Source organism: Metarhizium brunneum, chromosome 7 (assembly GCF_013426205.1).
Source record: "Metarhizium brunneum chromosome 7, complete sequence".
NCBI lineage: Eukaryota > Fungi > Ascomycota > Sordariomycetes > Hypocreales > Clavicipitaceae > Metarhizium > Metarhizium brunneum.
Window position 1 is genome coordinate 375,811 of NC_089428.1, and position 27,020 is coordinate 402,830.

The window sequence follows — 27,020 nt, forward strand, 5'->3', positions numbered from 1 at the left end:
GGTGAAGCGGGGCGTGCAGACGGCACCTGGGACGGCACAACGGGCTGGACCGTGTGGGCAGTGGACCGTGGACCGTGGACAGTGGAGTCTGGCTTGACAGGTTGACAGGCAACGTTCCGTGGTTCAACAATGTTTAATTTTTGACGGCTCGGAAATGATGGCTTGAGCGGATTTTGCCATGGGGTCGCGACTTCTTGGAGGAATGTATGCTGGGATGGGGGTAAATTGTCCAGGCAGGCTTCTTTTGCTAGTCAACAGTGGTCTTTTTCGCGCATTCACGCGCGCGGTCGAGGCCCGTGAACAGCATCTGCGGGACATTGCGATGTGCAAGGCGCTGATGAGGCTGTGGCCGCATCTTGGCCCCCACTTTGTGCTGACCTACCCTGTAGCTCTTTGACGTCAACTGTTCTCGTTGTCTTGAAGAAACCTTGTGAGGCTACGTTCTGCTCTACAACTTGAGATCAATTGATGGCATCAAGTTCAACGCTACAATGCATCATGAGCCATCACCAGCATGTAGCTCTTTCCGGGAGCTTGTACCACAGCACTTGTCACGTCAACAAAAGTTGGCCGTCTTTCATTAGTCGAGTATCGTTACGGTCATCAAGGTCCTCATACACGCCGTGGAAAATCACGACAAGGCAAGTTGCCAACCCCGTTGCTCAACAACATCCCTCCAATCCACCTTGTCCCTCCTCATGCCCCTTGCCCACTCCTCCCTCTGCTGCCAAACTTGTTCCAAAACCTCCCGGCAAGCATCTACATTACGGAACCGCCTCCATTTGTTCATGGTATACAGCCTGCTCCTAATGCGCTCCATGTGAGTGGCCTCCTCTGCCTCGCCGCCCGCCATGAAAAGAGGGAACAACAACGAGCACTCGGCCAACGAGCCCGCGGGCACCTTTTCGGCAATCTCGCACACTGAGTCGACGTATACCCGGACTCCCTCTGGCAATACGTCCGCCGCATGCTGCGGGAGGTACTTGCGCACCACACGATCGAGATGTATCAGCGCTGCGCTTCGATACGTCTCGCTGAGGGACGTGAGCGGCGTGTCGGTCGAGGGGGCCGGACACTGCCATTCTCGAAGGTCGCCGGCGATGCCGAGGGCACGCTGCAGGAGTGCGTCGTAGTTGGAATCCAAGGCGAGTCCAGACGTATTCGAGCCACCGCCCCCAAGCGACGCATTGTAGCATTCCGCACAATCTGCCCTCAAAACACTGATTTCAGACGTCAACAGCATGATCCTCGACGCAAAGGCAAAGTATGGATCTGCCATGGCATCGTCCGCCGACATCCAGTAATCACCAGTCATCAAGGGCCGCCTGTCCAGCGACACGCTCATGAGGATATCGTGATAGGCGAAATTCCTCACCAGCCACTTGCCCTCCACCGACCTCAACCAGTCCCCGCCCAAGACAGACGCCGATGTTCTCAGCGGACCGAGTTGCGTGTCCGAGCTCCCGGGCTGCAGTGCGGCGGCGGCCCCGGACAGGTGGTGCGCCCAGCTGCTGCTGGTTGCGTCCGAGATGGTCTCCATGGAGCACATGGCCATGGCCACGGCCAGGCACATTTCCCCGGACAGGCTGCCATCTCTCAGGGCGGCGCCCAGGTTCGCAAGCACCCGCCCGCGATGCAGCAGCGAGGTGTCGCGGAAACTGGGCTCGCGGAGGGCGAGGTGGGAGGATGCCCATGCCGCCATGGCATCAAGGAGGGTAGGGCAGTCGAATGCCATTGGCAACAGAACTGGACGATCCGCGAGTCAACCAACGAGTCATGGCACAAAAGCCCGGCATCGAACGAACCTGACAGGAAGCAGTTATTTTCAGCGGTGGCGGACAGCATGACGGCCAGAGTGGACGTGTAGTAGCGCATCATGGTCCTCCGGCTGGCGCTCAAGTCGCGACGACCCACGGCGTCGTCGGGACGCACGAGATCGAGCGGCTCGGGGATGCTCGCCAGGCTCAGGACCTCGGACACATGGTCGCTGTGCCAGGAGCAGCAGGGGCTGCCGGAGCCGCGGCGCGGATGGGCGGGCGGTGGTCTCGCGTCTTGCACGGCATCCTCGCCCCAGGAACTCGACAGTTGTCGGGGCTTTTCGCGCGCGCAGACGAGGTTGAGCCGCGAGCAGTGCCCGCAGACGGGCTGGCCCTGGTCGCACTTCTTCTTGCGCTGGCGACAAGTCAGACACCCGCGGCGCTGTCTCGTGTAGCCGCCCTTTTTGGATGTCTTGCGCTGTGTAACGTGTTGGACCGGCGGCACGGGAGCGGGTGCTGCTTCTGGCGAGACACCCAGCGCCGACATGTTGGCCGGGTCAGGCGGGCAGCGTCAATGGCGGCAAATGTGGGAGCGATTCAGTAAGTTGGGTTTTTATGGCGGTAGGCAACGAGAGTCTGGGGGGGAAAGGTGACGAGGGCAGAGCCGACAAGCAAAACGGCCCGGGGTGAGGTTTATGCACGGCGTCAATGGCGGCAAGAGACTGGTTATCAAGGCATGCCATTGGAGTGACGATAGGGATTGGGCGTCTATTGGCTGTCGAGTCATCTGCATGTGTGGGACCGTGGGGAAGAACCACGGCTCGGGGTTGGGGGAGCGGGTGGGGAGTGTGGGGACAGAATAAAGCACGTGGAATTGATGGGTGGAATTTATGCTGTTTTATAAAACAAGGCCATGTGTCTTGGGTACTTTATAGGTAGTGTTTATATACTCCTGTACTACGTATTATAGGCTTATAAAGTCTCTTGCGAGTCTAGTCGTGTCTGATATAGCCTTAACAATTACGTTTCCGTGGGATATATATAGATACTAATTTATTAATCTCTAAATTAAAATAAATTATTTTACACACCAAAGTAGTAGAATAGAATAAACGCCAAAATACAATGTTTCCAGATATCTTGGTCGTTCGTAATACTACGACTACAAATCTACAAACTGTATTTTATAATTTCTACTATCTAATTATATGTTATTCTATAAATAAAAACCGCGAACTTACACATCACCTGCCTACTCCGCCTCGCCCTCGTAAAAGCCCCCCCGCGGACCGGCAAACGTCTTGTGCAGCGTCAACGCCCGCGCGGCCGCCGTGACGACCTGGAGGGCGAAAACGACCGGCTTGTCTGCCGAACACGACGCTGAAGCGCTTCTTGAGGTGTCCACGCACGTCGGGGTTGGGCGTTTTCTGCCATGATGACATACACTCTTCCTTCTTTGTGCTCCGTGGGTATGTGTGTCTGGGGAAGAATCAAGGGTCGGGCCGTCATGGGACGGTTGGATCAGTCACCACCGTCTTGGAGTTCCCTGCGGAAACGAGAGGCGCGAACCATGCTTGTGGGGAACAGGAGTCTGGGGTTATGACAAACTCGGGGTGGAATCCACATCAGTTTTCGCGATATATCGGCGGAAAAAAAAATCAAGATACACATGGGCGTCGTGGCCTGTGCGTGGCTGCCGTATCGGGACGTCGGTGGTTGCCGGCCGTCTCCGCTGATCTCGGCCACCGTCGGCGTTGTGCATTCCCGCCGTTGACGCCGGGAGTGGAGAATATGGGGACATGCAACGCCAGAGTCCGGGGCTCGTGCCTTGCAGGTAGGTATATAAAGGGAGCCAACGGCAAACAAGGAAGAAGCGGCTCAAGATGGACGATTCCTGTCTCCCATTTCCCTTGCAAGCGTAGACAAGCGACGGTGAGCGAGCACCCTCTGGAACAATGAAGCCCGCGTCATGGCTTTCCCTCCTGGCCCTCGCCGGCTCCGCGGCACACGCCCACGGCGGCCACGACGACGACGACGACGGCAAGGAATGGACAAAGGAGGAGCTGGCTGAGCTCCAGGCGAAATGGGGCCACGAGGCACGAAGCCCGGACAAGAACTCGACGGGTGAAAAACTTGCTAACGCGCTGTCTAGTGGTCGTTCAGCGGCATCGGGTCGTTTGCCCACCTCGACTACGTCAAGTGCCTCACGAGCCCGCAGGAAAAGTACGACATTGCCATCATCGGCGCGCCCTTTGACACGGCCGTCTCCTTTCGCCCAGGCGCCCGGTTTGGTCCCCGGGCGATCCGGCAGGCCTCGTCGCGGCAGACGTCGCTGCGCGCATTCAACCCGCGCGCCAACGTCAACCCGTACCAGAACTGGGCCAGGATCATCGACTGCGGCGACATCCCCATCACGCCGCTCGACAATGCCATTGCGGCGGAGCAAATGACGCAGGCGTTTCGGCGGCTGGGCAGGGCGCGGCCGACGAGCGCCCTGAGCGCCGGCAAGCCCAGGCTCGTCACGCTCGGGGGCGACCACAGCATCGCGCTGCCGGCGCTGAGGGCCCTCAGGGAGATTTACGGCAGGCCCGTCCGCGTGCTTCACTTTGACGCGCACCTGGACACGTGGGACCCGGCCGCCTACCCGTCGGCATGGGGCTCGACGGACTTCACGCACGGCTCCATGTTCTGGATGGCCAACGTCGAGGGCCTGCTGTCCAACGCGTCGGCCGGGCCGTCTGTCCACGCGGGCCTGCGGACGCGGTTGACGGGCACCGACTGGGCGGACCACGAGGCCGACACGGCGCAGAACTGGGTGCGCTTCGCGGCCGACGACATTGACGAGGTGGGCACGCAGGGCATCGTCGACGGCATCATGGCCGTGCTGGGCACCGACGACCCCGTGTACCTGTCGGTGGATATTGACGTGCTGGACCCGGCGTTTGCCCCGGGCACGGGGACCCCGGAGCCGGGCGGCTGGACGACGAGGGAGCTCATCCGGATCCTGCGGGGCGTCGAGGGCCTGAATCTCGTGGGCGCCGACGTCGTCGAGGTGAGTCCCGCGTACCAGGGGCGCGGGGAGGAGACGGCGCTGGCGGCGGCGCAGGTCGTGTATGAGATTCTGAGCTCCATGGTGAAGAGGGGGTTGGAGGATGGCGACGGGGAGACGGCGGCCGGCGGCAAGGATGAGCTGTGAGATGTCGTGACTCGTGGTAGCTGTAGCTTATGCTCTGAATCTAGCCACAAGGCAGTGCCGCACAAGGAATCTGTGCATCGTCCAATCCGTACGCGGCACTGTCAACGTGCATGCTGCGTGTCTCGGATATCAATGATCACTTTCCTATTAGCCCGTCGGGTGTGCGACCCCTCGTTTGGGTTACCCATATACGAGCAGACCGCAAATGACTTTGCTACACTTAATCTTTACACTCTGTCACTTGCACTCTACCTCATATTGACTTGTAGGTTGTTACGAGCTGTATAAATTACGAGTAGCCAATGGACAGCCGACTGGGCAACTGCCGCAAGGTTCTAGTCAAGTCAAGGCAGGAGACGAAGGTGGCGAGTCATGACAAGACCTGGCAATACGTGAGCTATCATGCGGCTGCATTCTCATTTCTGTATTTCATGTCTCCATGCCAAAAAACGACCCTCGTTACACAGAGACATGTCACATTCTTGACAGCCATGAGCTACGCCGATCAACTGCCAACAGCGGGCCAGTTCAGAAGTGATTGTTGTTGCGGATGAGGGAGGAGTCAGGGCATGGTATGTCGATCTTAATACTCTGGGGTCTCTTTGAAGCCGAGAAGGGTCTTTTGGACGTGACAAGAGGCAACTGTGCACAGTCATGACATATCATTGATTGTCCAAGGTGACTTGTCACATAGAGCGAGAGCTGGTCGCCGTAGACTACTACATCTTCATCGACGATCAGCCGCGCGACGTGACTCGGGCATCTTGAGATCAAATCAGAAATGCATTTACCTCAGACTGCAATGACTCGTCTACGTCTGTATGCTTGTAGGCTTCTCTTACACAGTTCTTCGGTCACAAGTCCATGGTGTATTTTCAGGCCAATGGCAAAAAATGCCTCATAGATTCCTGTATGCCTGTGTCAAGCAGATTCAATAGCGAAATGACAACGATGGCTTGTCCATTTGCTGAATGTGCAGGGTTGAAATTCAGGCATCAAAGACAAAAAAAAAGGTATTAAAGGGGAAACCTCCCCCTCATTCTATGACTGTGTTGTAGCTCAGACGCACATCCAAGCTTCGCAAGACGGCCAAAGATTCAAAATATTCGTTTACCACCAAGTTACGACGCTCTTGTTACCATGGCCATGACCACTACATTCACTATTCAGGAGAATGCGGAAGACCTGCAATTTCTTGCCGGTAGCAATTACAACCTCCAGGTCGCAAAAGCTGTATCTTCTCCTGGTGGCAAGCCCACGTTCAACGTGGTTTACAAGTCGAAGAGCCTTGCACCAAACATTTCTGTTTCGTGGTCTCCAACGTATGGCCTCAACTGGTCCAGGAAGAGGGCAAATCCTGGCGCCAAGGTGCTCTACGCCGGAAATTGGCAAGCGTGTGACCTTGGTCAATCCTATGATTTGACAAAAGTTGGTGAATGGGTCATCAACAATAACGACACCAACAGGGACCCGAATTCTGTAAATGTGGGAAACAACGGCTACCCCGAAGCGGTGAATATCGTCGTGGGAATTCTGAATCCAGAGACGCAGAAATGGGAAGCAGTATGCCGCCAGACCTCACTTCCCATCTGACCAGGCACTACTGCCATGATCCATGGAGCTTGGCTAACCGTGAGATAGATCTTCGTCAGCGAAGACCAGTTGCCGCCACAGGGCTTCGGCGAATATCAGCCGAGAGAGGAAGTGGCACTGTGGTACCAGGAGGAGATTCGAACGGAAACAATGATGTCGCATCAATCTACCAAGGTTGAAAAATTCGACATGACAGGCAAGGCTCTGCAGTATTTCTGGTATAGAGCTGTCTCGGGAGAGTGGGAGAACTCGCCCACCTCGTTCCCATTTGATGCATAAAGTTGGATCCCTAGGGCTGATTTGGTCTTTTCGGCTTGCTGGATTCTCCAGTGATTTCCTGTTCAACTGGTGGTATCACAGCAAATCGGAACACCTTGCTTCCTGTCAACACACTGCCTTTCACGTCACTCGTTTACCCGTATCGGGCACATTCACTTTCGTGTTATTTCAAGATACGCTCGTTTTCAGACCGTAGCTAGCGCCATGTTGGCGAGCCACTCACTCAACATGGTTCAATATATTGAATGAATTAACCATTGACATTAAATTCGCGTCTAGAGGCCCCCCGTGTCCGTCTCTTTTAGTATTCGGTCGATTACCCCGTTTCGTTTCGTTTATTCACCTCTTTCGAGGCTCTTGGGTGGACGAGCTATGCCTCGATGCTCATATGTGAACTTGAGGAGACTGGGCATGTGTTACTGTTGACAAACCCTGTGACAGAACGTGATACGCAGAGATTTTGCTGCGCATAACCTTGGCATGTTGCGGCACCTACAAGGACAGACGGACTTCTTTCCAAGTCTCAAGCCCCGAGGTAGATCTGTTGGTGGGCGTTTCTGAGCTCCTTTGAAATGTTGTCGAGTACATGGTAAGATGCCCGAGGAATAGGAAAAAAAACTTGTGTCTCCTTCTCTCCACAGCCGCATGAGAGGTTGCAAAAGCAGCCCCTGAACATCTGCCAGCTGTTTACCAGAGAAAAAAAAAGGCAGCTCGAGGAACCAGGTTTGTCGCCCACGAGCTTCGGATCATGTGGGAAGTTGCCCACGTTCCGTTGCAGCCACAACTAGCCCCAACTAAACTTTATCGCAAGGCATTGCTTTCAACTAGATTTTACTATTAGATAGTGAGCTAGAGCATCTCTGCAAATATACACACTTTACAGTCGTTTCGAGTAATTTCACGTGAAGCCATGCAGCCGAGCGTGGGACAACATTGACGAACATGAACTGTGGGATAAAGTTAAGGGTTTTCAGTCTGACCGAGGGGTAGGGAAGCCTTCCCACGGACGGGAGTAAAAGCACCTAGATGGGCGATTTCACCCTTTTCTAGAAGAACAATCTAATTGGCATGCCGGAGATATTCAACTATTGTTGCATCATCAGTCTCCACCATCGTTATCGCTAGTAGACGAGAGTTTCAGAAACATGTGTGTGTGACAAGAATCGCAGTCGTGCGTGACCGACGCAAAAGACTATTTGGACCAAATACGTGGCCCCAACCTTGATGTCGAGTGTTACCGGCTAGACCTGACAAGACATCATCCGCCACAAGAACCTGCTTTCTGGTCTACACTGCACGTGCTAACGCCTGGATCATGTCTTGTTAATGTGTGTCTCGGAACGGCGCAAGGGTGCACATGTGAAACCTACAACACGCTGATTTTACACGCCACGGAGGGTCAAGGCGTTGGAATTGTCACCTAAGGAGAGTTGTTGAAATTCGCTGGTCAAGGCACAAGACTCCAAATAGTCACCTTGACCACAATTGGCAATTTCCCCGCGCCCGTGTTCTTTTTATATATATACATACATGTATCTCTGCTCCTTGGGAATGTTTGTCTAGGTTCGGTGAGGGGGCCAAGCCCAGTGTTTGCAGTGGTAAACGCATGCGAGGCGTCGGATCTTCGAGCAACAGTCCCCGTCGTAGTACTAAGTCTAGCCTTTCGACTGTTGGTTCAGTACCTTTGACTGCCAAGATAAAGGATAGCCAACAGACTTTGGGCTCAAGTGCTGTCGTTTTACTCCCCGTCTACTAATACTAGTAAGGGGTTGAGTACAAATAAGCTGAGACGGTCTGCCAGAGATGCAGTAAACCCTAGGCCCCCAACAGCGCATTCCGCCCTCGGGTTTTTGTATAATAATACGTGAAATTACATGATGTTTTTAATTTAAAGCATTTATTAAGTTTTTACACTTACAAGGTTCTATTCTTCTTCATATATATGGTCATACAAGCGTGACATCGGCCAGGGAACCGCGGTTCGCAACAGACCACGCAATGCACCATGTTATAATGAGATGGATTCGCATCATCCAATACCAAGGTGCCCTGCGTGCGCGTGACAAGTTTCTCCAAGTCCCGATGCCCCCGTCCCCTTCGTACAGAAGCTTTTGCACAAACACATTCAGCAGCTTTGTCCATCTCTGTTGGCTCCCCGCCAACGCAGTCTGGGAGACAGGTTTTGGGGCGACACTACAGTTGTGATGAGCACTTCACCAACCATGGACAAGGGTAGCCTCGAAATCCTCCCAACCCCGCACAAAAATGGGAGACCCTCGGGGCAGACCGGACTGAGACGATTCCTTTCATCCCCATGTGTGTCTATTTCTACCACGTAGGCTGTCCTGCCGGCACCAAGGCTTCTGTCCGTCAGACCAGACCAGCTGGTATGCCAAACTCGATACGTAGCCATCGGCCATCAGCAGGGGTTCCCAGAGACGTGACATGCCGCATTCACGTTTTGCTCTTGCTGCATTCCCGTCTACTGCCACGCCTTCATAATAACCCGGTGCTGCCGGCCGCTACTCCATGATGCCTTCGCTCTTGCCATCCTCCGATGTGCCACTCGCAACGGCCTCTTTCACCCTGGACGCTCGCCTCCGTGCGTCCACGTACATCATAAACTCGGAATACGTCCTCGGCATAACCTTGACGTCGGTATCAACGAGAAACGTATAGTTGAACTGCCCAGTAGGTTTAGTCTCTCCATGCTCGACATTTCTCACTTTACTGTCCACGCGGACTTGAACACGCGTCTGACGCGGCGCCTCGCCGGGCCCTGCATCGTCGGCGCCGTGGCTAACCAGCGGCGGATCCGTATACACCACCGTAGCCGTCAGATACAGCACACTACCGACGGGCACGGGATTCTGAAACGTCGACGGGTCAAGCGACACAAACCTGGGTCTCGTGTGGGTGAAACTGGCGGCGCAGCAAAACGCCAGCTCAAACGTCTGCTTGAGGAGGAACCCGCCAAAGATCATGAACTGGTGGCGATTTCTATACTGGGGCTGCATGATGGCCGCCGTGTTGAGCCTCGTCGTGTCCATGAAGAAGACGTTGTCGGGCTTGCGCAGCGCGTCGTTGGGATCATGGTACCGCAGCTGCCGCTGCCACATGGCGTGGATGAGGTCGCTCTCCTCGTCGTTGGGCGCCGTCTTCAACAGAGACTGCTGCGAGCGCTGCTTGCGGATCTTGCTGTTCCTCTCGCCGCGCGCAAAGATGCGCTTCTCCTCTTCTGTGTCGGTGCGGACTGGTGCGATCTTGACGGGCCTCTTGGTGGCTGGGTCCGTGGCCACCATGGTGCACTGGCAGGTGATCATGACGTGTTCCTGCTTGACCTCTTGCCCGTCCTTGGGGGCCTTGGCGACCTGGAGGCTGATTTCCATGCTGGAGCCGCCTGCGGCATAGGTGACCTGGCCGCTGAGCTCGAGGTCGCAGATCTCTGTGAGGGGGTGGTTGATGGTGATGCGGTCAAAGGCGGCGGTGACGGTGCTGACGCCTTCGCCGGTGTGCTTGTAGGCAATGACGCCGGACAGGGCGTCCAGGTCCATGAAGATGGTGCCGAGACGGATGTGGCCGGTGGCGTTGAGGTATGTGTCGAGCAGAGACGGCTCTTGGGCGAGAGGAAGGATCTGGCACATTAGAGTCTAGAGTCTAGACATTGGTACGCTCGACGCGGCACTTACGACGCTATGGTAGCTGTCTGACATTTTCTTTGGCGTCAGATCAGGTTGCGCCGGGGCGGGAGGCTCGCGTTGGCTCTTGTTGGCCGTTTCGTGCTGCTGCTTGCGAAATGCCTCAATCCAGGGCACCTGCATCCTTTGCTCCGTCAATGCCCGAAACACACCGTCTGTCTGGCGATGAGGTGTGTTGCAGAGCTGACGCTGCTGAACCAGGCGACATGGCGAATGTCTTGCGCGTTGCTGTGCGCGCACGAGGCAGCGCATGGTTGCTGTTTTTGAAGCCATTGATTGCAAGTTGTCATGTGAAGTCTGGCCCGGTCACGCCGGGTGTGGTGATTATGCCGAGTACGGAGTAGATGCACCGTCGACGGTAGCCCCACATGCATCCGGGGGCTGCTTACCCTAGACCTGACATAAGGAATGTCAACTCTAGATGTCCGCCTTTGTGACATCCCATACATAAGTTTTTCAAATATTCGCCATGTGCCTGCGATAGCAATGCGGTGATTTTTCTCAGATTATTTATATGGCCATGATTCTGGCTTTTGATTTAGCCACATGGCCCGTGTGCTACGCCTTTCGTGAGGATGGAATAGTTTATTAAATTATAATCTTCTCTTTGTGAGATTGCTTATTGGGTTTGAGCATTGAGTTATTTAATGTTGGTTTCCAAGGCTATTGAGTGTCCCTAATAGTCTTCTCTGTATTATGGAAAATATGGGTCGTATCCATACTTGCAATTCATACTCACCTTCGCGGAATTGGGTTGAGCAACTCTTCTGCTCGGTCTATTGCCCCAGAGGCGCGGACCAAAAATAGATGGCCAAAGAGTATTGCATTGGGGTAACTGTAAAATGCAAAATACATATTTGCGTGACCATCCGAGTATTTCCGCTGGGTCAAACGTTGCAGCACTCTCCAGTTCATCAGGGGCTCGACATCTTGGCTCCATAGAACACGGTAGGAACCATACATCCCAGCGGAGCCATCTGGATCCAATCAACCAGACTTCTATCATAACGAATAACGCTCTCTTCAACACGTGGATAGTGGTGATGGTACGTATGATTAGCAAAACCTGCCCAACCCATAGCATTGTTGAAAGACTGATTGCGCCAAGTTCCAACAAGACACGCCCTCGTGCGTCTTTCAACTACTTGTCGGGAGAGAATTTATCCAATCAGACAACCCCCGTGGTGGAGTGTGATAGCCTGCGTCCACGGTGTTTTCGCCCAGGCCGCTACTTGTTCAACACCAGGGTGCCGCACAATTGTCCGCCTAACGCCAAGACGAAAAGAAAGTGGGAGCAACGGCTCGGAATTACATGCAAAATTACTGGGTGGTGAATTGACCGAGAAGAACCAATTTACACATACCGGGGGCTGGTCTGACGCCGAAAACTCCAGCCCTAGCGGAGGCCGGCATATAGAACACAACCCCTGCAAGCGTTGCAACAAGTGGCCTGACAAGGAATGCCAAGTATAATAGAGTTGCCGATAGAGTACAATATATATCGCAACAACTGTCCCCACTTGTGTGAGCCTGCAAATATCACAACCATCTGCAGGGGTCATCCCTACATGACCGAAGCTAACTACCAGTTGACGTCTAGTGCAAGCATAATAGCTTATTGTTATCGATTCTCTCATGATTAAAATACCATCACATGCTCTCGATGCTCTCCTTCAGCTGGGTTTGTCTCCTTCCCCCGCCATCTCCAGATATACAAGGCGGATATGGACCCTTGCTGTGTGTATTTCTCGGGTTTCCTAGTCGGGCTAATGCTGGATACGAAACTGCTAGGATGCCCAAGCACAAAGGGCGCAACCGCAGGAGCATGATGTAATTACTGCCCGTCAAATGACTTGATTCGGTTACCCCGTTCGTGGGACGGCCATTCTCCCCAACGGTCCTCGGTCTGGTGCCTGCAAGGCTCCGGGACATTGGAGCCCAATCACTGTTCAGCATTCATTCGGAACGGCGTCACCTTCCATCTCTAGCAAACGTGACAGACGCAATTACTAATCTGTTGTCTTGCGGTACTGTCGTACTCGTCATACGACTAGATATTTCCGCCCCCACCGGTGCCGGGAGGGATATAGCAGGGTATAAAGATCAGGGCAAGGTATAGTTCAGCCAAAGGAACAAAATTGCCGTAATAGGTTTCTCGGGAACAAGCCTCTTTTGCCTATAATAACAAGGGTCAAGAGTGAGCCGACCCACCAGGAATATTTTGTCAGTACCTTGTGTTATCCGGCTCGTCTCGGGATACAAGGACATACCTAGTTTCAACTCACCACCTTCGTCGACGTATCATATTCAACACTCCACCTTGGTAGCATGGGACCCTGGTTGCTAGGTTCAAATTGTGGTCAAAATTCTCCCTTGCGTTTTTGTTCTGTCGAGCAAATAGAGATGAAGCATGCCGGCGTCTTTTGTCAGGGATGCTAGTCATAAGACTATGTCCGGCTCTTGGGGCTGCAGGTCCACTATGTGTGATTTTGTCCCATAATTTAGGAGTTGTCTGGTTACATCAAGACGGTGGCTATGGCTTTTCAGACTTGCCTTTAGGGGCGTGCTTCTGATAGACCACCACGGTACCTATTAACAGTGGCCTGAAACTACCAGACTATCACGAATGCTGTCAGGAAATATAAAAACCGAGCTGCGTTCGCTTCTGCCACCAATCACTAAATGACATCGAAAATCTACCACTCTGACCATGCATCTCGCCGACTCCACGAGATACATTAATCAACATTTGTCCCAACGCATACAGGACCAAATCCCGGCATCAATATGCTTTTGAACCTCGTGCCAAGCGCTTTGAGTGCTCTATGTCTGGCGTCCACGGCCATTGCAGGAACAATTAGGCAGCGAGATAGTGGCCCCAGCCTAGGACATGCCCGAGATCTGTTTTTGAGGCGCATCCTCGCTGATTCACCCGAATACGGCAATTTCCGCAACCATGCACCGACAAATCATGACGAGCTCAAAGTTGGCATTATTGGTGGCGGTGTTGCCGGTCTATATGCAGCCATCCTTCTGGAGAGCCTCGACATCGACTATGAAATATTGGAGTCGAGTAAGCGGATTGGAGGGCGCGTATTCACCCATCGTTTTGACCAAAAGGCCTGGGAGGCTTCGAAGCCGGGACAACCTAATTATTATGATTACTACGTAAGCCTTCCAGTAAGCGTAGTTATCAGCCCTTCACTCACCGACCTTGCAGGACGCCGGGGCTATGAGATTTCCCGGTATGGATTGGATGAGCCGCATAATTGGAAACGCAAGCAACTCGCTCATTCCCTACATAAACTCGAGGCTCAAGCCAGGGGACCAGCCCGTGAAGCTGATACCGTACGTATTCCAAGCCAACAACACGTTCCGTCTATTTAACGATAGACTGGTGTACAACCAAGACACCCCCTCGGCACGAACCTTTGGCGTCCTGGGGTTTGAAGGCGGAACCATTCAAAACAATTCCTTTGCCGACACGTCCCCGGGCGCCGTATTTAGTGATGCTGTCAGCGACCTGGTTCACTCGCTGGAAGTCAATTTTGAGCACGGGTTCAAGAAATTGATGCAATATGACCAAATCTCCGTGCGGCAGTATCTGGCCACCAAGGGCTACTCTTCTCAGCAGATCGACTGGATTGAGACGGTCAACGACGCCACCACCCACTACAACACCATGTCGCTGTCGGAAGCCGTCATCGAAGAGTGGATTTTTAGCGAAGCTCCCCTCGACAGCTGGTTTTGCGTTGAAGGCGGCATGGACCGCATCACCCGCGGAATGGCCAGCATCATCAACAAGACAGTCGAGACTGGCAAACGCGTCACGGCCATCAAGAAAGCCGGTACTGACGCCTTGAACGTGGTCATCAATGACACTGAGACAAGGACCTACAGCCACGTTATCAACACAGTGCCTCTTGGTGCCATGCAAGTCATGGATATGACGGATCTCAATCTCGATTACCGCAAGAAGCTCGCCATTCGAAAGATTCAATACGACGCCTCCGACAAACTAAGCATCAAATTCAAGAATAGATGGTTCGCCCCCTAGATACCCGACACTCACCGCCAGCTCAGCTAACTGCTCTTCCAGGTGGGAACATCTCGACTCGGGCTCGTTCCAAGGCGGACAGTCGTTCTCAGACCTCCCTATTCGCCGTTGCGTATATCCCTCCTACGGTATCAACACCCCCGACGCGCCGGGAACCATGATCGCCTCGTATACATGGGCCCAGGATAGTGCTCGTCTGGGCGCCTACTGCTCCGGCGACGCGAAGCAGAACCTTGTCGACGTCGCCCTGCGCAACCTAGCGGCCATGCACAACGTGACGTACGACTATCTCAAATCGCAGTACGTCGACTCGCACCACTGGAACTGGTACCTGGATGAAAACGCCGTGGGCGCGTTCGCCCTCTTTGGCCCTGGGGATCTCAGCACAACCATGCCGGATTTGATGCAGCCGGGGGCGCATGGAAGACTGCACTTTGCTGGTGACGCGCTGAGTTCGGGGCATGCTTGGATTATTGGAGCCGTCAACTCGGCGTATAGGACTGTCGCTGAGGTTTTGGCAGTTGAGAAGATGGATGGCAAGTTGGCTGAGCTGGTGGACAGGTGGGGGGTGATTGAGGAGATTGATATCAGATGGTACGCGAACGGTACTATGAGCAAGTAAATCGACTGCGAAGCTGCTCGAAGAGAGTATTGAAGTTGAATTGCTACCTGTTGGTAGTAACCGAGCGGTTTGGATACTTTGTTAGCTGTAGAGTGTAAGAGACGCTTTGTGTAAAACTGATTGTATATATAACTTACATACATTGAAAGAAGCTGAGCTTGAAGGAATCCACAAGCTAAACTTGTATTGGGAAAACGGCAAGAGAGTGCGGAGATCCTGTACTCAGGCATTCCCACTCGCCTGTTCCCCTGATGTTACACGGTTGGCTCACAACAAAGGGCGTTGGGCCAACAAAGAGTACGCAACAAAGGCAAAAGCTCACGAGGCACAAGTCGGTCTTACGCAAGGGTCGCCTCAGGCACATGTCCTCACTGATTTCTTGTATTTTTAGGGACCTCCCGTCTCTTAGGTGGTCGTGAAAAATCAAGGACTTTGATATCCTAAAGGCGATTACTATAATCTGAATGGAACACTACCTTCCAAGCCCAGTTATCCTGCCCTTGTCACGCCCAAGAATGCATCACCCGCCCCGTTGACTAAGCAATAACAACAGTCACAATGGATCACCTGCATAAGACTTGACCAATGCTGTCTCACACAGGCCAAGTTGTGACACTGCACCTCGGTTTGAGACTGTCAGGCATTTGCCTTTCATGCTACTGCTGCAACAAATCCGGGCAATTTGCACAGCGGAAAAAGGCGACATTTCAGGAGGATTTTCAGGGCCTCTGTTACGCGGTCGAAACTCAACAAAGGCGTCTGGGCCAACATCGGATACACAACAACAAAGGGAATGATCACGAGGTCCAGGGCCGCACCCTGAGCGAGGGCTGCCTCAGGCACTAGCCCTCATCGACTTTTTGTATTTATAGAGGTCGCTGACCCCTCAAGGCCTCGTGGAAAACCAAGGATCTTGGATACCCCAAAGTCGATTATTATGCATTGAATGGAACACCTTGTTCCAAGCCCAGTCACCTGCCCTGGTCACAACTTCGATACCCCGTAAGTATATTGATGATTGACCTTGACTGATGAAAAATCCTGCAGAGTAGGCCCTCGATCCGGGTCGATGTTTGGGCCCTGAGAACAAAGCGGCCGTGACCAGCAGCCTTCAATCTTCCCTAATCACCTATTCGACTCAACGGCTACAAGACAACCTCGGTCCTGCTGTGCGTTTGGATACATGCGAGGTGACCGTGTACGGAGTGGGAGGCTGGTGAGTACGTGATACGCAATTAAACTACTTAAATGCAGCATTATGTGACATGTACAGAAACAAAAAAAAAAAAAAGAAAGACACGAGACGTCGCGGCAGGAGCCATCTAGAAGCGCCAAGTCCCTTGTCCCGTTTCGCGATGGGTCACGACGGGTGTCAAGACGGATTGTTAAGCAACGGTGTGAAAGCGTACAGCAAGAGCGGGCCTTGGCCGATTATGACAAAATATTTCACTCGCAAGTCAGTTCGTTTGGTTGACTTGGCTCGTGACAGGGGGTCAAGTTACTCGTGCATGGCCCCTTTACACATAACTGCCGTCAGCCTTCACATGTGTAATATTGTATAAGTGGCACTCTGGAAAATTCCCCCAATTTTTTTTATTCATTTTCTCCTCTTATCTATTTCCAAAATTTCTGCCATAATCCATTCCCATCCAGCTTTGTATCTTGTTTCGATGATCCAGTATAGTGTAGACCCATGTCGCCGATTCATCTGCCAGTCGTGCAGAAGGGGCAGCACGATCTATCATGCCTCCCGAGGTAATGTGAACTGGTATTGTACACAGCCTTTATCGTCCAGCCCGTCGATCATTTCAAAACGATAATGATGTATAACAGTGCGTACAATAGCATCATACTCCCTAGGCTCGAAGCCAGGGTCGATGTGCCCAATAAACCTGAATCGCGTAGCAAATTGGGCTCCAGAGGTCTCAGTCTTAGTTTCATAGCCGGGCAAATTTAAAATCACGTGTTGCAGCATATTGGACATTGGTTCGCAAGTTTCCTTCCGCGAGGAGTAGTATACCACGAAATCGTACTGGGTCAGCCGACTGTCGCCCTCATTGGGCCTCGCTCCCTGTTGAACCTGTAATCCGGCATATTAGCACTGTAGCTGTCATGATTACACCATTCCAAAGACATCGCTACTCTGGCTTCTCCCCCGAGGCAGGACGATTTGCCTCGACGGCATTCCCCCCTCTTGGTCTGAAGCAGACATAGTAGTCTTGGCCCTGTTTCATATTAAACTTACAAAAGATAGTTGGAATGACATGATGTTTGAAAAAGGAGAACTGTCTAGTAGACGTGTGTGTGGCAGCTTCTTGCAGTCAAAAGGAGCAACAAGTATTCGGTAGACGTGTACGTGATAATGCCCTTGCGGCTGAATGAAGCAAGATGTGGTTGAGATGTCTTTGCAATCGAAAGGCCGAAGACGTATTTTGTCGACGTGGATGTGACAACGTCCTGGTAGTTGAGAGAAGCAAGACGTGTATGCGAAAATGTGTTTGCGGCCGAAGCAAGCAAGAAGTACTTGGTAGAAGTGTGTAGTAGATGTTGCTGGTGAAGGCTGAGCTGGTTAGCCATCTGTCGTGGGAGATGGCCATGTTTAAATACCTACGGCCCGCGGCCCTAATGTACAGTGCCATCATCCTCATCAGCTTTGATAAGACAGTCCGTCAGATGTTTTATTCATCCATTAATCGGTGTAACTGTACATATGTAGGTGAAAATTGACGACCTGTATGTTGTGGTAGCTGTGCAGTCACCCGACACTGGCCCGCGCGTGAGGCACTCCCGTCGACGAGTCTCGGCAATGACTGTCTTCAAGGATGTCCATCAATACAGCAAGAGAACACTCTTTCAATAACGAGAAAACATGCGAAAGAGTGGAGGGATGACACCTTCTCTCACAAGCTTTGGTTACACATGCTCTTTAACCAACAGCATTTCTCTACATCACAAAGACCTGACACATGGTTTGAGGCGACAATTCACTGCCAGGCACGCGTATGTTTCGTAAGTGTGTAGACACGATAAGCTGAGTGCATCCTGTCATATCCTTCGGTGCTCCGTGACATGTCAATAGTCGTTTTTTCTGTCAAAGGTCATGTTGCCCGTAGTGCTGTGTACGGCAGTCACAAAGCCGAACAACATGTTCACACTCTCAAAACCACCTGAGCTTGGTGGTGTCCTCAAAAGTCCGCGTATCTTTGTTAATATTCATTCAAGTACCTGTGAAAATGTGGTCAGCTGTGAACTTGGTCATGGTAGAAGTAAGACTAATCATTGTTGTATAAGCTGGCCGCCTGGTCATGGTCTAGAACGAGAACTTGCTCCGGCTCGAACTTTCCGGCTAGAACAGGATGTGAACACCCATATAACTGCTCAGGAACATCAGGCTTTTCTTTGCCTTGGGCAACAGTGAAATAAATAGATGCGAAGAATGGGATCTGGAGCGGGTTTGCGTTTGAAACCGTCTTTGACTCGATCCACTCAAAACATTGCTTAAACACACAGTACTAGAACAAAGAAAGAATTTGTTTGTTTTATTTTCAGTGAAATAACCACCATCTTCAGCTTGTGCGCTTTCATGCACACTTGAGGTCTGAATGGCTAGGGATCCTGCTCAAAATACCTCTACCTGTTGGCCTGGGCGAAGCCTTGAATCGGCTGTGATGTTTGACGTGGTGTTTCGATAAATTACTAGTTAACCGTTTATTTCTCATCTGCACTGGTGCGCGGACATAAGTCTTAAACTCGTAAGCTCCCCACGTACTACAATACGTGTTTATCCGTATTTCTCTCGGCACGTCACGGTTTTCTAGTCGAGGTACGCCCAGGTACATGGCGTTTATTAAGTACAGCTGCAAAAACTAAAAAAAAAAAGATACTTGCAGGTGCCACTGGGATTTTATGCATGCAAAAGATTGGGAGATCGGGTTATAATAGTATTCAAAGCGTTACTTTTTATGGCTAGCTGGCTGCATCGTGGACGCTATTTTTTGGTGTTGCGCCGGCTTAGGTAAGCCCGCTCGCTGCCGCTTTTGGGACCCCCTTCGCTTGGCTAAAGCCAATCAAGATGCGTGTCTCGGATGCAAGACAGTCTTACAGGGGGTATAGCACGGAATTAAAATATAAGCTTAAAAAGACATCTCTGGAATATCCCCCAACATTTTTTTGTGTTTTCTCTTCATCTTCCACTCTCATCTATTTTTGTACTTTTTCTCGATTATCCACTCCAGTTCAAAGCCACCTCAATAATCCAGTTTGCAGGCTCTTCCTCTTTCCGCACTCCCTTATCTGCTTCACTTTCCTAGCCTTGCAGACTCCGTGTTCATCTCAAATTCCAAGCACCATATTTACACCGTGCTTACTTCCACCCAGCTTCTTAAATCCCATTGTCTCCATGATCCCCAAGAGAGTTTCGTGCTGCCTCGTGGCATCCTCCCGCGACTTCGGAGCGTTGGTCGTCATCTGGAATGTCGCCGAGTCATTGATGCTGAACACGCATTTGTAGCTCAATTCTGATCTTTCTATTTCACGTTCGATATATTCGACCATCCATTCGAGTGCGTATGTCGAGGTAATCGTAATAGTGAACTCGTCCAAATTGATAAGGTCAGACATCGTCTCTGTCTCTCTCCGTTTAACCTGTAACATAGAATATTAGCACTCTCACTGATACTATTACATAATTCCAAAGTCGACTGTACTCTTGCTGCTACCCCAGGCAGGAAGATTTGTCTTAACGCCCCCCTCTTTATCTACTGCAGACATAAAAGTCTCAGCCCTTGTTCGTATTACACTTACCACAAGATGCTTCGTTGGTTTGATGACTTGGTAGTTGAGAGAGACAAGAAGTAGTTAGTGAACGCGTGTATGATAATGTCCAGCTGGACAGAGTCGGAAGAACTTAGTAGAGGTGTTTGGGAGATATGTTGTTAAACAAGAGATGATGGTTTTCCAGGTAGCTATGCCATCTGTCGAGGTAGGATGGCCTTTATTAAATAGTCCGCTGTCGATGGCTGTGCAAGCATAATTAAGACACTCTGTGCAACAAGAAAATATGCAAACAAGTAAAACAAAGATAGATTTATCCTAATATTCACTGTCACATGCTTGTTTCACAGGCGCCAAGGGTAAGATCACCTCTGCCCATGATATCCCGACATACTGCGTGATACATGGTTAGTAATTGTTCACTGTCCAAGAATATTTTAGAATCTTCTCAGCAATTTCGCAGTGCACCGTGAATGCAGTCCGTGAATGGCAGCCCCAACCGATGTAACAAGGGCTTCGATTGAGGGCTTGTGAATAACTTCAATTCAATCCAATAATTGTATCTGGGCTCAAAAGGTACTTGAGAGAATCAATCTAAAACCCTGACCTAGGGCCCGTCAATATATATACATGATAATCCAGGCGTCTGTAACCTGACCCAGATGACTGAGGCATCTAGGTCATAGCTGCCTTAGGCCTTTGTTCTTGACCCCTGACCTAGCTTTGTGGCACCTTTGTCGGCGGTCACTGTGACAAGGGCAGTGTAACTGGATTTGGAACGTAGTGTCTGGTTCAATGAAGGCCATGATGATCGACCTGAGATTATTAAAAGTCCTTGGCTTTCTACGTGGCTTCAAGGGACAAATAGTCGTTATAAATATAACAAGTTCTAAGAACCTGTTTCCGGCCTCGTGACCGTCTGCTTTTGTTATTATGATATGTAACCTTTGTTGGCCCGACGCCCTTTGTTGTGTGCCAGCGGTCCTTGCAGTACATATTGAAATACATAAATTACTGCCAACCGTGTAGCAGTTACGATGAATTCTTTGTGCTGATGCAGCCGTGACCGCCCGCATCCTGCCCCTTGGACGTAATTCCGGCTTTGTGCTACCTTTCCGTATGACAACTGACGAACACGTCCCCTTTCAAACATTCTTGATCTTTCTGGCATCCAAAAATGGGCGGGATTTTTGTTTCAAAGATTTATTCAGCGACCTACGGCAATATGATTTGCTGTGAACTTGGTGTGCCAGAGGATACAATCACAAATCATGTGATGAAGATGAGTCCAAATATATGAGCCAAGGGTAACAAAAGTTCACTTTGCCTACTGCATATCTATTTTAAGACGAAAACTACACAAGTAGAAGTACCGTAATAAACTCGAGCCTGATATGCATCAAGGAGGCTAACTTGGTACTGCAAGCAACCGAACGGGCCATTTTTACATAGCTCGAAGAGCACCATGGTTGATTCACCGTGGCAGGTTAAAGGCATGTCACAACGCGTTGCAATGAGAAGCCCCTTGTATTCTGTAGACGAGGCAGGCATCATCGAGGCTTGTGAGTTATCTCCAAGTCTGGTATGGAAAGCTTTCTTTGTGAAACTTGAAACTTCATTCTTGGCCGTCTTGTCGGCAATACAGTGCCGATTATAATCTAATGTGTGAGCTCTGCAGTCCACACCATCCCGAATACTGAAATCGAGCCGTAATGAAACATGATATCCGAGAACAGACCTTGGACAGACGGGGGATATGGCGTCTTGTCACCATTTCACTGAAAGCCACGATTTTATCGTTCCAGAACCATGACAGCCGTCAAATAATAGATGAGCTCCCTTTGCCGCCCGGGTATTTCGTATTTCCGACTCCTCTCTACAGGCCCCTGAACCGAGATTTGTCTCAGCCACCGTATTTGGCTTCTCTCACTATAAGGCGCGGCTTACTCGACAACAGCACGATTGTTTGGCACAGCATTGACAAAATGAGACTGATGATTTCCTACATCAAGAGTAGATATTGTAATACTGCTACCTGCAAGCAAGCACAGGTATAACAATTGTTATTTGTCTTAAACGACGTAATCGTGGCAAATACACTCCCTAGCAAAAATAGCAACGCCTTTGCATTCGCATTCCAGTACAGGGAAAAAACCCAACAAGACATGATTGTTCTGGAGGGGGTAAAAAACCTGTACAAAGGCGTCGCGAGGACCACATTCCATGGCTTAAAAGCATTTCATGGACTGAGCCCTGTGGGGAATATCCAGACAGGTTGGTTGAACCACGGTCAATTCTGCCTGGCAGTTCTGATGCCTGCGCGATATTAATACAGCGAATACCAAGCGTCCAGGGAATGTACCTACGCATAGAATTTACAATGGCTTGAGAGAAATCGAATCGAATGGGGATTTCCTGGCCTATAAACCTGTGTTAAAGGGCATGTTTTTTTTTGCAAAGGTTTCCGAAGGCTTACATGTGTGGTGAAAGATTTCTGCAGCGATCGTCGTTGATGGCCACCAGTGGTGGTCCCTGACAATGTCGCTGGCGATAGATGATTGCCTGCGTGATGTGAGACCACGAATGCCATTGTTGGCGAGGCCGAGAGAACCTACCTTTGGCGACGTAGCGAAGTCGTCTTCAAAGTTGTCGTACTGGACCTCGTTGTAGAAACCGTCGTCGTACTGGGCAATAGCGCCGATAGCAGCAGATGCAAGAAGGAGCAAGTTTTTGAGATACATGATGATTATTGTTTTGCTTTAGAGCTTACGATTAGTATAGCAGTGAGAGAAATTAGAATTAATAGTGCAGATTCTACAAGATGTTACAAGCCAGAATTGGGAGATGAAGCAGGTATTTATACCTTTAAAGTCTCCCAACTGCAAGCGCCCAATAGCTTTCGTTTGATGGGGCGGCATGCATTATGGCTGGCATGTAAATTGCCAGATACCGCGTAGTGACTGGGTGCAAGTAGAGTAGGCTCGGCTACAAGTTGCAGCATACCTTCAATGCATGAGACTTTGGAAAAATCATCAAGATGCCAGGAATTGTAAGAATAATTTAATTGGTTACCTCCTGAGTTGGCGGGATAACTTAAAGTCTACTCACACAAGTCTCCAGATGAAACCTAATCCAACTGTAATTTTATGATTAACATTCCGAGTTGCCGGTTGGCTTGAACACTGTAAAGGACCATATGAACTCGAATCTATATGCTGTAGCCTTTTTGACTTCATCATGGTTTAGGTTTACAAAAGTTTTCTGCGGCGTGTTACACTCCGCGCTCCAAGGCTTAGTATTATGGGGCCAACATAAAGATGCCCCAAGGTTAAATCAAGCCATGCTGGGCATCTTGGTAAAACAATTTGACTGCCGACACGGGCTGTATTCGTGGCAAGGAGCTAAAAGCTTATCTTCCAGAGTGCCAAAAAAGTAGAGCAGCTGAGGCGGTAGATGGGCCATCTACAAGAAAAAAGCCCCTCTGCCTCTCCAGAAGAGTAATAGACAGCATTTTGCATTTCCCCTCACGGCTTGACTGCCGCCTCCTTCACGCGTTATCTCGACGCCCCGTTGCAAACCTACGCATCTAACCGAAAGTATCATAGTTTTAGCCATGCAATTTTCGGCACCCGTTTGAGACATGAAAACACGAAATGGGACAAGGGGGAGACTGGCAGCGTCAAGACTATACTGAAACATTCATGCCATATTCCGTCAGTGGCGTTCCGCCAGGCCAGAGCTATCCGAGACATGTATGTGACTAGATACATACCAAACCAATAATTTTAGTATTGGAGAACAAGCTTCGGTGAATGTTTCAGACACGGCATGAACCAAGAAAAGCCGTCCTGTCTGTTTTGGATGAAACAGGACAGCCAGTCCCATTAAACCTCATCCCCGAGACGGAGACAACAGCGACATTTTGCTGAACCACCGCCAATTCATTTCGAGGCAACCACGATTGTGGAATGCGACTCCTGAGTTTTGTCACAAGGCTGTACGTAACAAATAGCCCTATACGTGTGAGATAATTGCAGCTAGACCAATGACGTAGACGGCTTTGTCGCACCGGGCGGATTAAATTTCCGCAAACAATCAACCTATTCGGTACGTACTCCACATTGTCGGGTCACAAAACATGCCTAGGTGTAAAGCAAGTCGAGTTTAAGTTGGGAGTTTCCGACGGAGCCGGGCATCGAAGCACGTATTCAGTGTACCTCGATCCATCTTATATGCTTTTACGTATATACGTACTGTTCGGCTCAGGAATGCATTTGTGGCAAAGGGCAAAACAATTGAGTTTAAGCACCCCCGACGAACCTTTTCCTGGGAAACAATTGAGTTGAGGCATTCCCGATGAACCTTTTCCTGGGAACCCTCACTAGGAACTAGTAATAACCCCGTAGTGTGACTTGGCCCAAAGCGAGCAGCCAACATCTGCATTTGCTGGCGTAGCTCAAATGGAATCTGAATCGCACAAGCCGTCTACTAGTGGCAACACCGCGATGTGCATCACACAACATGAAAGTCGGGATAACTGGATTGCGATTGGGTAGAAGCTGTCCCGTGAATAAAGCGACGGGAGTCTTAATTTCCTACATGGGGAGCGGGAAAATGTATTACAAAAGAAAGGCGTATAAGAAACAAATAAGTCAGGATACTGCCTCCCTGGCGAGTACCAGTATACCGTGCTTGCCTAGACTGAGCGACTCGAGATTTTGGGATGGCATTTGAAATGTCCATGCGATAAAATGCAACAAGGGCTTTGACTGTACGGCGTTGCAATTGCCTATATTGCGTATCACGCAATGAAGCTCTTATAAACGGTATATACCGTCCAACGCAACAACTGATTTAAGCTTAATACGATACTAGTATTTGCATTATCTAGCCTGTTTGGTGGAGCACGAATCTCATATAGCTACTAGTTATAGCTTTCTATTATTTCCTTTTTCCGCACCACTGACACCTATGCTACTTAAAAGATAAAAGGAGGCTCTCTCAAGTTAGTACAAGAATTTCAGCAAGCTTGTCGAGGAAGTAACTCACCCTTGACTTAACAACGTTCCACTTGTCACCGATGGGTGCGGCTAACCCGCTCCAAATCTCTCAGGTCAGAGTAGGACCTTGATCTTCACATTGCTTCCTACGCTCTGCTTCGTTAAGCCCAAGTATGCTGCGCTAGTTAATGATGTTTGATGGACTCAGACAGAAGGATGGAAATACGGGTGACACACCTTGCTTCCTCATGGAGAAGAATTTCAAAACAAAATACTGATCCATTCAGCCAATTGTACCGAGCAACTGTAGCAGTTTGTCTTGTCTCCGCCTGCGACAAGGGTTCACCATTGAAGGCTTGTAGCCAAGGGCTAGATTCAAAGATAATCGAGTAGGGTATCAAAGGCCCTTGGTTTTCCAAGAGGAAGAGAGGGACAAGTGACCATTACATATACAAGAAGGGAACAGCCGTGCCTAGGGCTTGTGCTCGGGCACGTGTTCAATCTGTGTAACCTCTAGGTCCATTATCGGTGAGGCCTGTTTGTTAGGCGTCGAAGTTGTCAATTGGGCCCTTTCCGTGTAACACGAATAAACAGCATAAAGGCGCAAACAAGCCTGCCAAGTCACATATGTATGCCCCCTTGTTTATGGGCGGCCAACAGCTCCGCAGCCAGAAAATTCTTTACCAGACATGACATCAGAGAGTTGCAACCCCAATATTGAATGGATAGCGAATTATGCACCATCTGTGGCGCACCCGCTGGGTTCTGCGCGAGATGCAAGTCGGCAGCATACTGCTCTCTCGAATGCCAGCACACCGACTGGGAAGTGCACCGCCTGCTATACAAGAAATATAGCCACAAAGCCGACGCCAACTTCCAATGTCGTCCGTCGCCGCGCCATCGCCTTGTCATCTTCTTTCCCATGAAGCCCAAAGACCCAACAAAACAGAGTTCTTCTGTAACGAAGCCAACGTTGCGTTGGATCGATACGAAAGTGGTCAAACGCCAACTTGCCGAATATTTTTATCCCGATCTTGGCAAGCTGCTTAGCATCGCTGAGTACAATGGCGTTATTAGGCCCCTACTGAAGCGTATCCGGGGCAACGCCCTTCGAGGAAGGGAGACGAACAAAGACACCATCGATATATGGCATCTAGATCCAGACATCATAAAGGGCGTAGTTGACAGCGAGTCCCTCCATGGTTCCCCGTCCCCTCTTGGCGATACTTGGGCAGAAACGGTATGGAAGGGCCCGATCGTTCTCACCATGAGAGAAGGAAACAGTTATGACCTTCCTCTCGTCAAGGACGTTGATCTCGTGGCATACCGAGACGCCCTCGACTTCCTGGGCTACTACCGAGTTGGTCAAGGAAGCGTGATTGACGACTTCGGCAAGAAGACAGTCTTTGCGCAGAAGATTCTGCAGCTGCGAGCCGGCAAGATGATGGGCTGGCGTCTCAACTGCGAAGCTGACCAAGTTGACAGGGGGGAACTCGCCGCGGTCCTGGTTTCCGTCCCGAGGGCACACCCGCTGGCCCTCCACGCCGATGATCCCCTTCAGATTCCCCAACTGTTGGATTTTCAGTGGATTGTAAAGCGTTACCCGCAAGGCAGCAGAGAACGCGGTTTGCCGCCGAGCCAACTGGAGAACCGCCTGGCCCGGCTGCTGTTGACACGAATTATGGTCAGGGATGAAAAGTGGACTAGGTGCCGAGACTGCTGGAAAGATCCGGCTATTGGATCGATGCTTCTTGTCGAGAGGTATCGTGGCGAGATTAAGCAGGATGTACTCATGGCTATTTGTAGGCTCATTGAGGAAAAGGTCCTGCCGCTAATGACGGATGAGCGAGCTGTGCAGCCAGGCGCGGCGGAGGAGCTGGCCGGTTTTATTATAAGAGAAGGGGAAAATCTACTAGCAGGAATACAGGCAGACGACATGAAAGTTGACAGTACTTGAGTGCGCTCTGCGTTCTCTTGCTTTTTCCCTTCCTCATCTGGCCCAACGACTGGAATAACATGCCCAGCTCGGGCGAAATGAACGGCCG

At 50.9% G+C, this 27,020-nt stretch overlaps 7 protein-coding genes across 7 annotated transcripts; 4 read left to right on the top strand and 3 right to left on the bottom strand.

Annotated features, from left to right (window-relative positions):
* Positions 1-631: 631 nt before the first annotated feature.
* UGA3 (Transcriptional activator protein UGA3) lies at positions 632-2,304 on the bottom strand (the record flags this gene model as incomplete). Its single annotated transcript, XM_014684407.1, has 2 exons — positions 632-1,746; positions 1,806-2,304. 2 exons carry the CDS (start codon positions 2,302-2,304, stop codon positions 632-634), a joined length of 1,614 nt encoding a protein of 537 aa, XP_014539893.1.
* A 1,408-nt stretch (positions 2,305-3,712) lies between these two features.
* GBU1 (Guanidinobutyrase) lies at positions 3,713-4,953 on the top strand (the record flags this gene model as incomplete). Its single annotated transcript, XM_066131712.1, has 2 exons — positions 3,713-3,853; positions 3,910-4,953. 2 exons carry the CDS (start codon positions 3,713-3,715, stop codon positions 4,951-4,953), a joined length of 1,185 nt encoding a protein of 394 aa, XP_065987844.1.
* Positions 4,954-6,093: 1,140 nt separating this feature from the next.
* Positions 6,094-6,825, top strand: G6M90_00g106800 (uncharacterized protein; the record flags this gene model as incomplete). The annotated part of the gene is made up of 2 exons (XM_014684409.1): positions 6,094-6,516; positions 6,595-6,825. 2 exons carry the CDS (start codon positions 6,094-6,096, stop codon positions 6,823-6,825), a joined length of 654 nt encoding a protein of 217 aa, XP_014539895.1.
* Positions 6,826-9,347: 2,522 nt separating this feature from the next.
* ACOT9 (Acyl-coenzyme A thioesterase 9) lies at positions 9,348-10,646 on the bottom strand (the record flags this gene model as incomplete). Its single annotated transcript, XM_014684410.2, has 2 exons — positions 9,348-10,460; positions 10,515-10,646. 2 exons carry the CDS (start codon positions 10,644-10,646, stop codon positions 9,348-9,350), a joined length of 1,245 nt encoding a protein of 414 aa, XP_014539896.2.
* A 2,664-nt stretch (positions 10,647-13,310) lies between these two features.
* On the top strand, positions 13,311-15,202 carry G6M90_00g106820 (uncharacterized protein; the record flags this gene model as incomplete). The annotated part of the gene is made up of 3 exons (XM_014684411.1): positions 13,311-13,691; positions 13,744-14,567; positions 14,623-15,202. 3 exons carry the CDS (start codon positions 13,311-13,313, stop codon positions 15,200-15,202), a joined length of 1,785 nt encoding a protein of 594 aa, XP_014539897.1.
* Positions 15,203-19,424: 4,222 nt separating this feature from the next.
* On the bottom strand, positions 19,425-22,716 carry G6M90_00g106830 (uncharacterized protein; the record flags this gene model as incomplete). The annotated part of the gene is made up of 4 exons (XM_014684412.2): positions 19,425-19,495; positions 19,570-19,846; positions 22,355-22,395; positions 22,452-22,716. 4 exons carry the CDS (start codon positions 22,714-22,716, stop codon positions 19,425-19,427), a joined length of 654 nt encoding a protein of 217 aa, XP_014539898.2.
* Positions 22,717-25,897: 3,181 nt separating this feature from the next.
* G6M90_00g106840 (uncharacterized protein) lies at positions 25,898-26,932 on the top strand (the record flags this gene model as incomplete). The annotated part of the gene is made up of 1 exon (XM_014684413.1): positions 25,898-26,932. One exon carries the CDS (start codon positions 25,898-25,900, stop codon positions 26,930-26,932), a length of 1,035 nt encoding a protein of 344 aa, XP_014539899.1.
* Between the last annotated feature and the right edge of the window lie 88 nt (positions 26,933-27,020).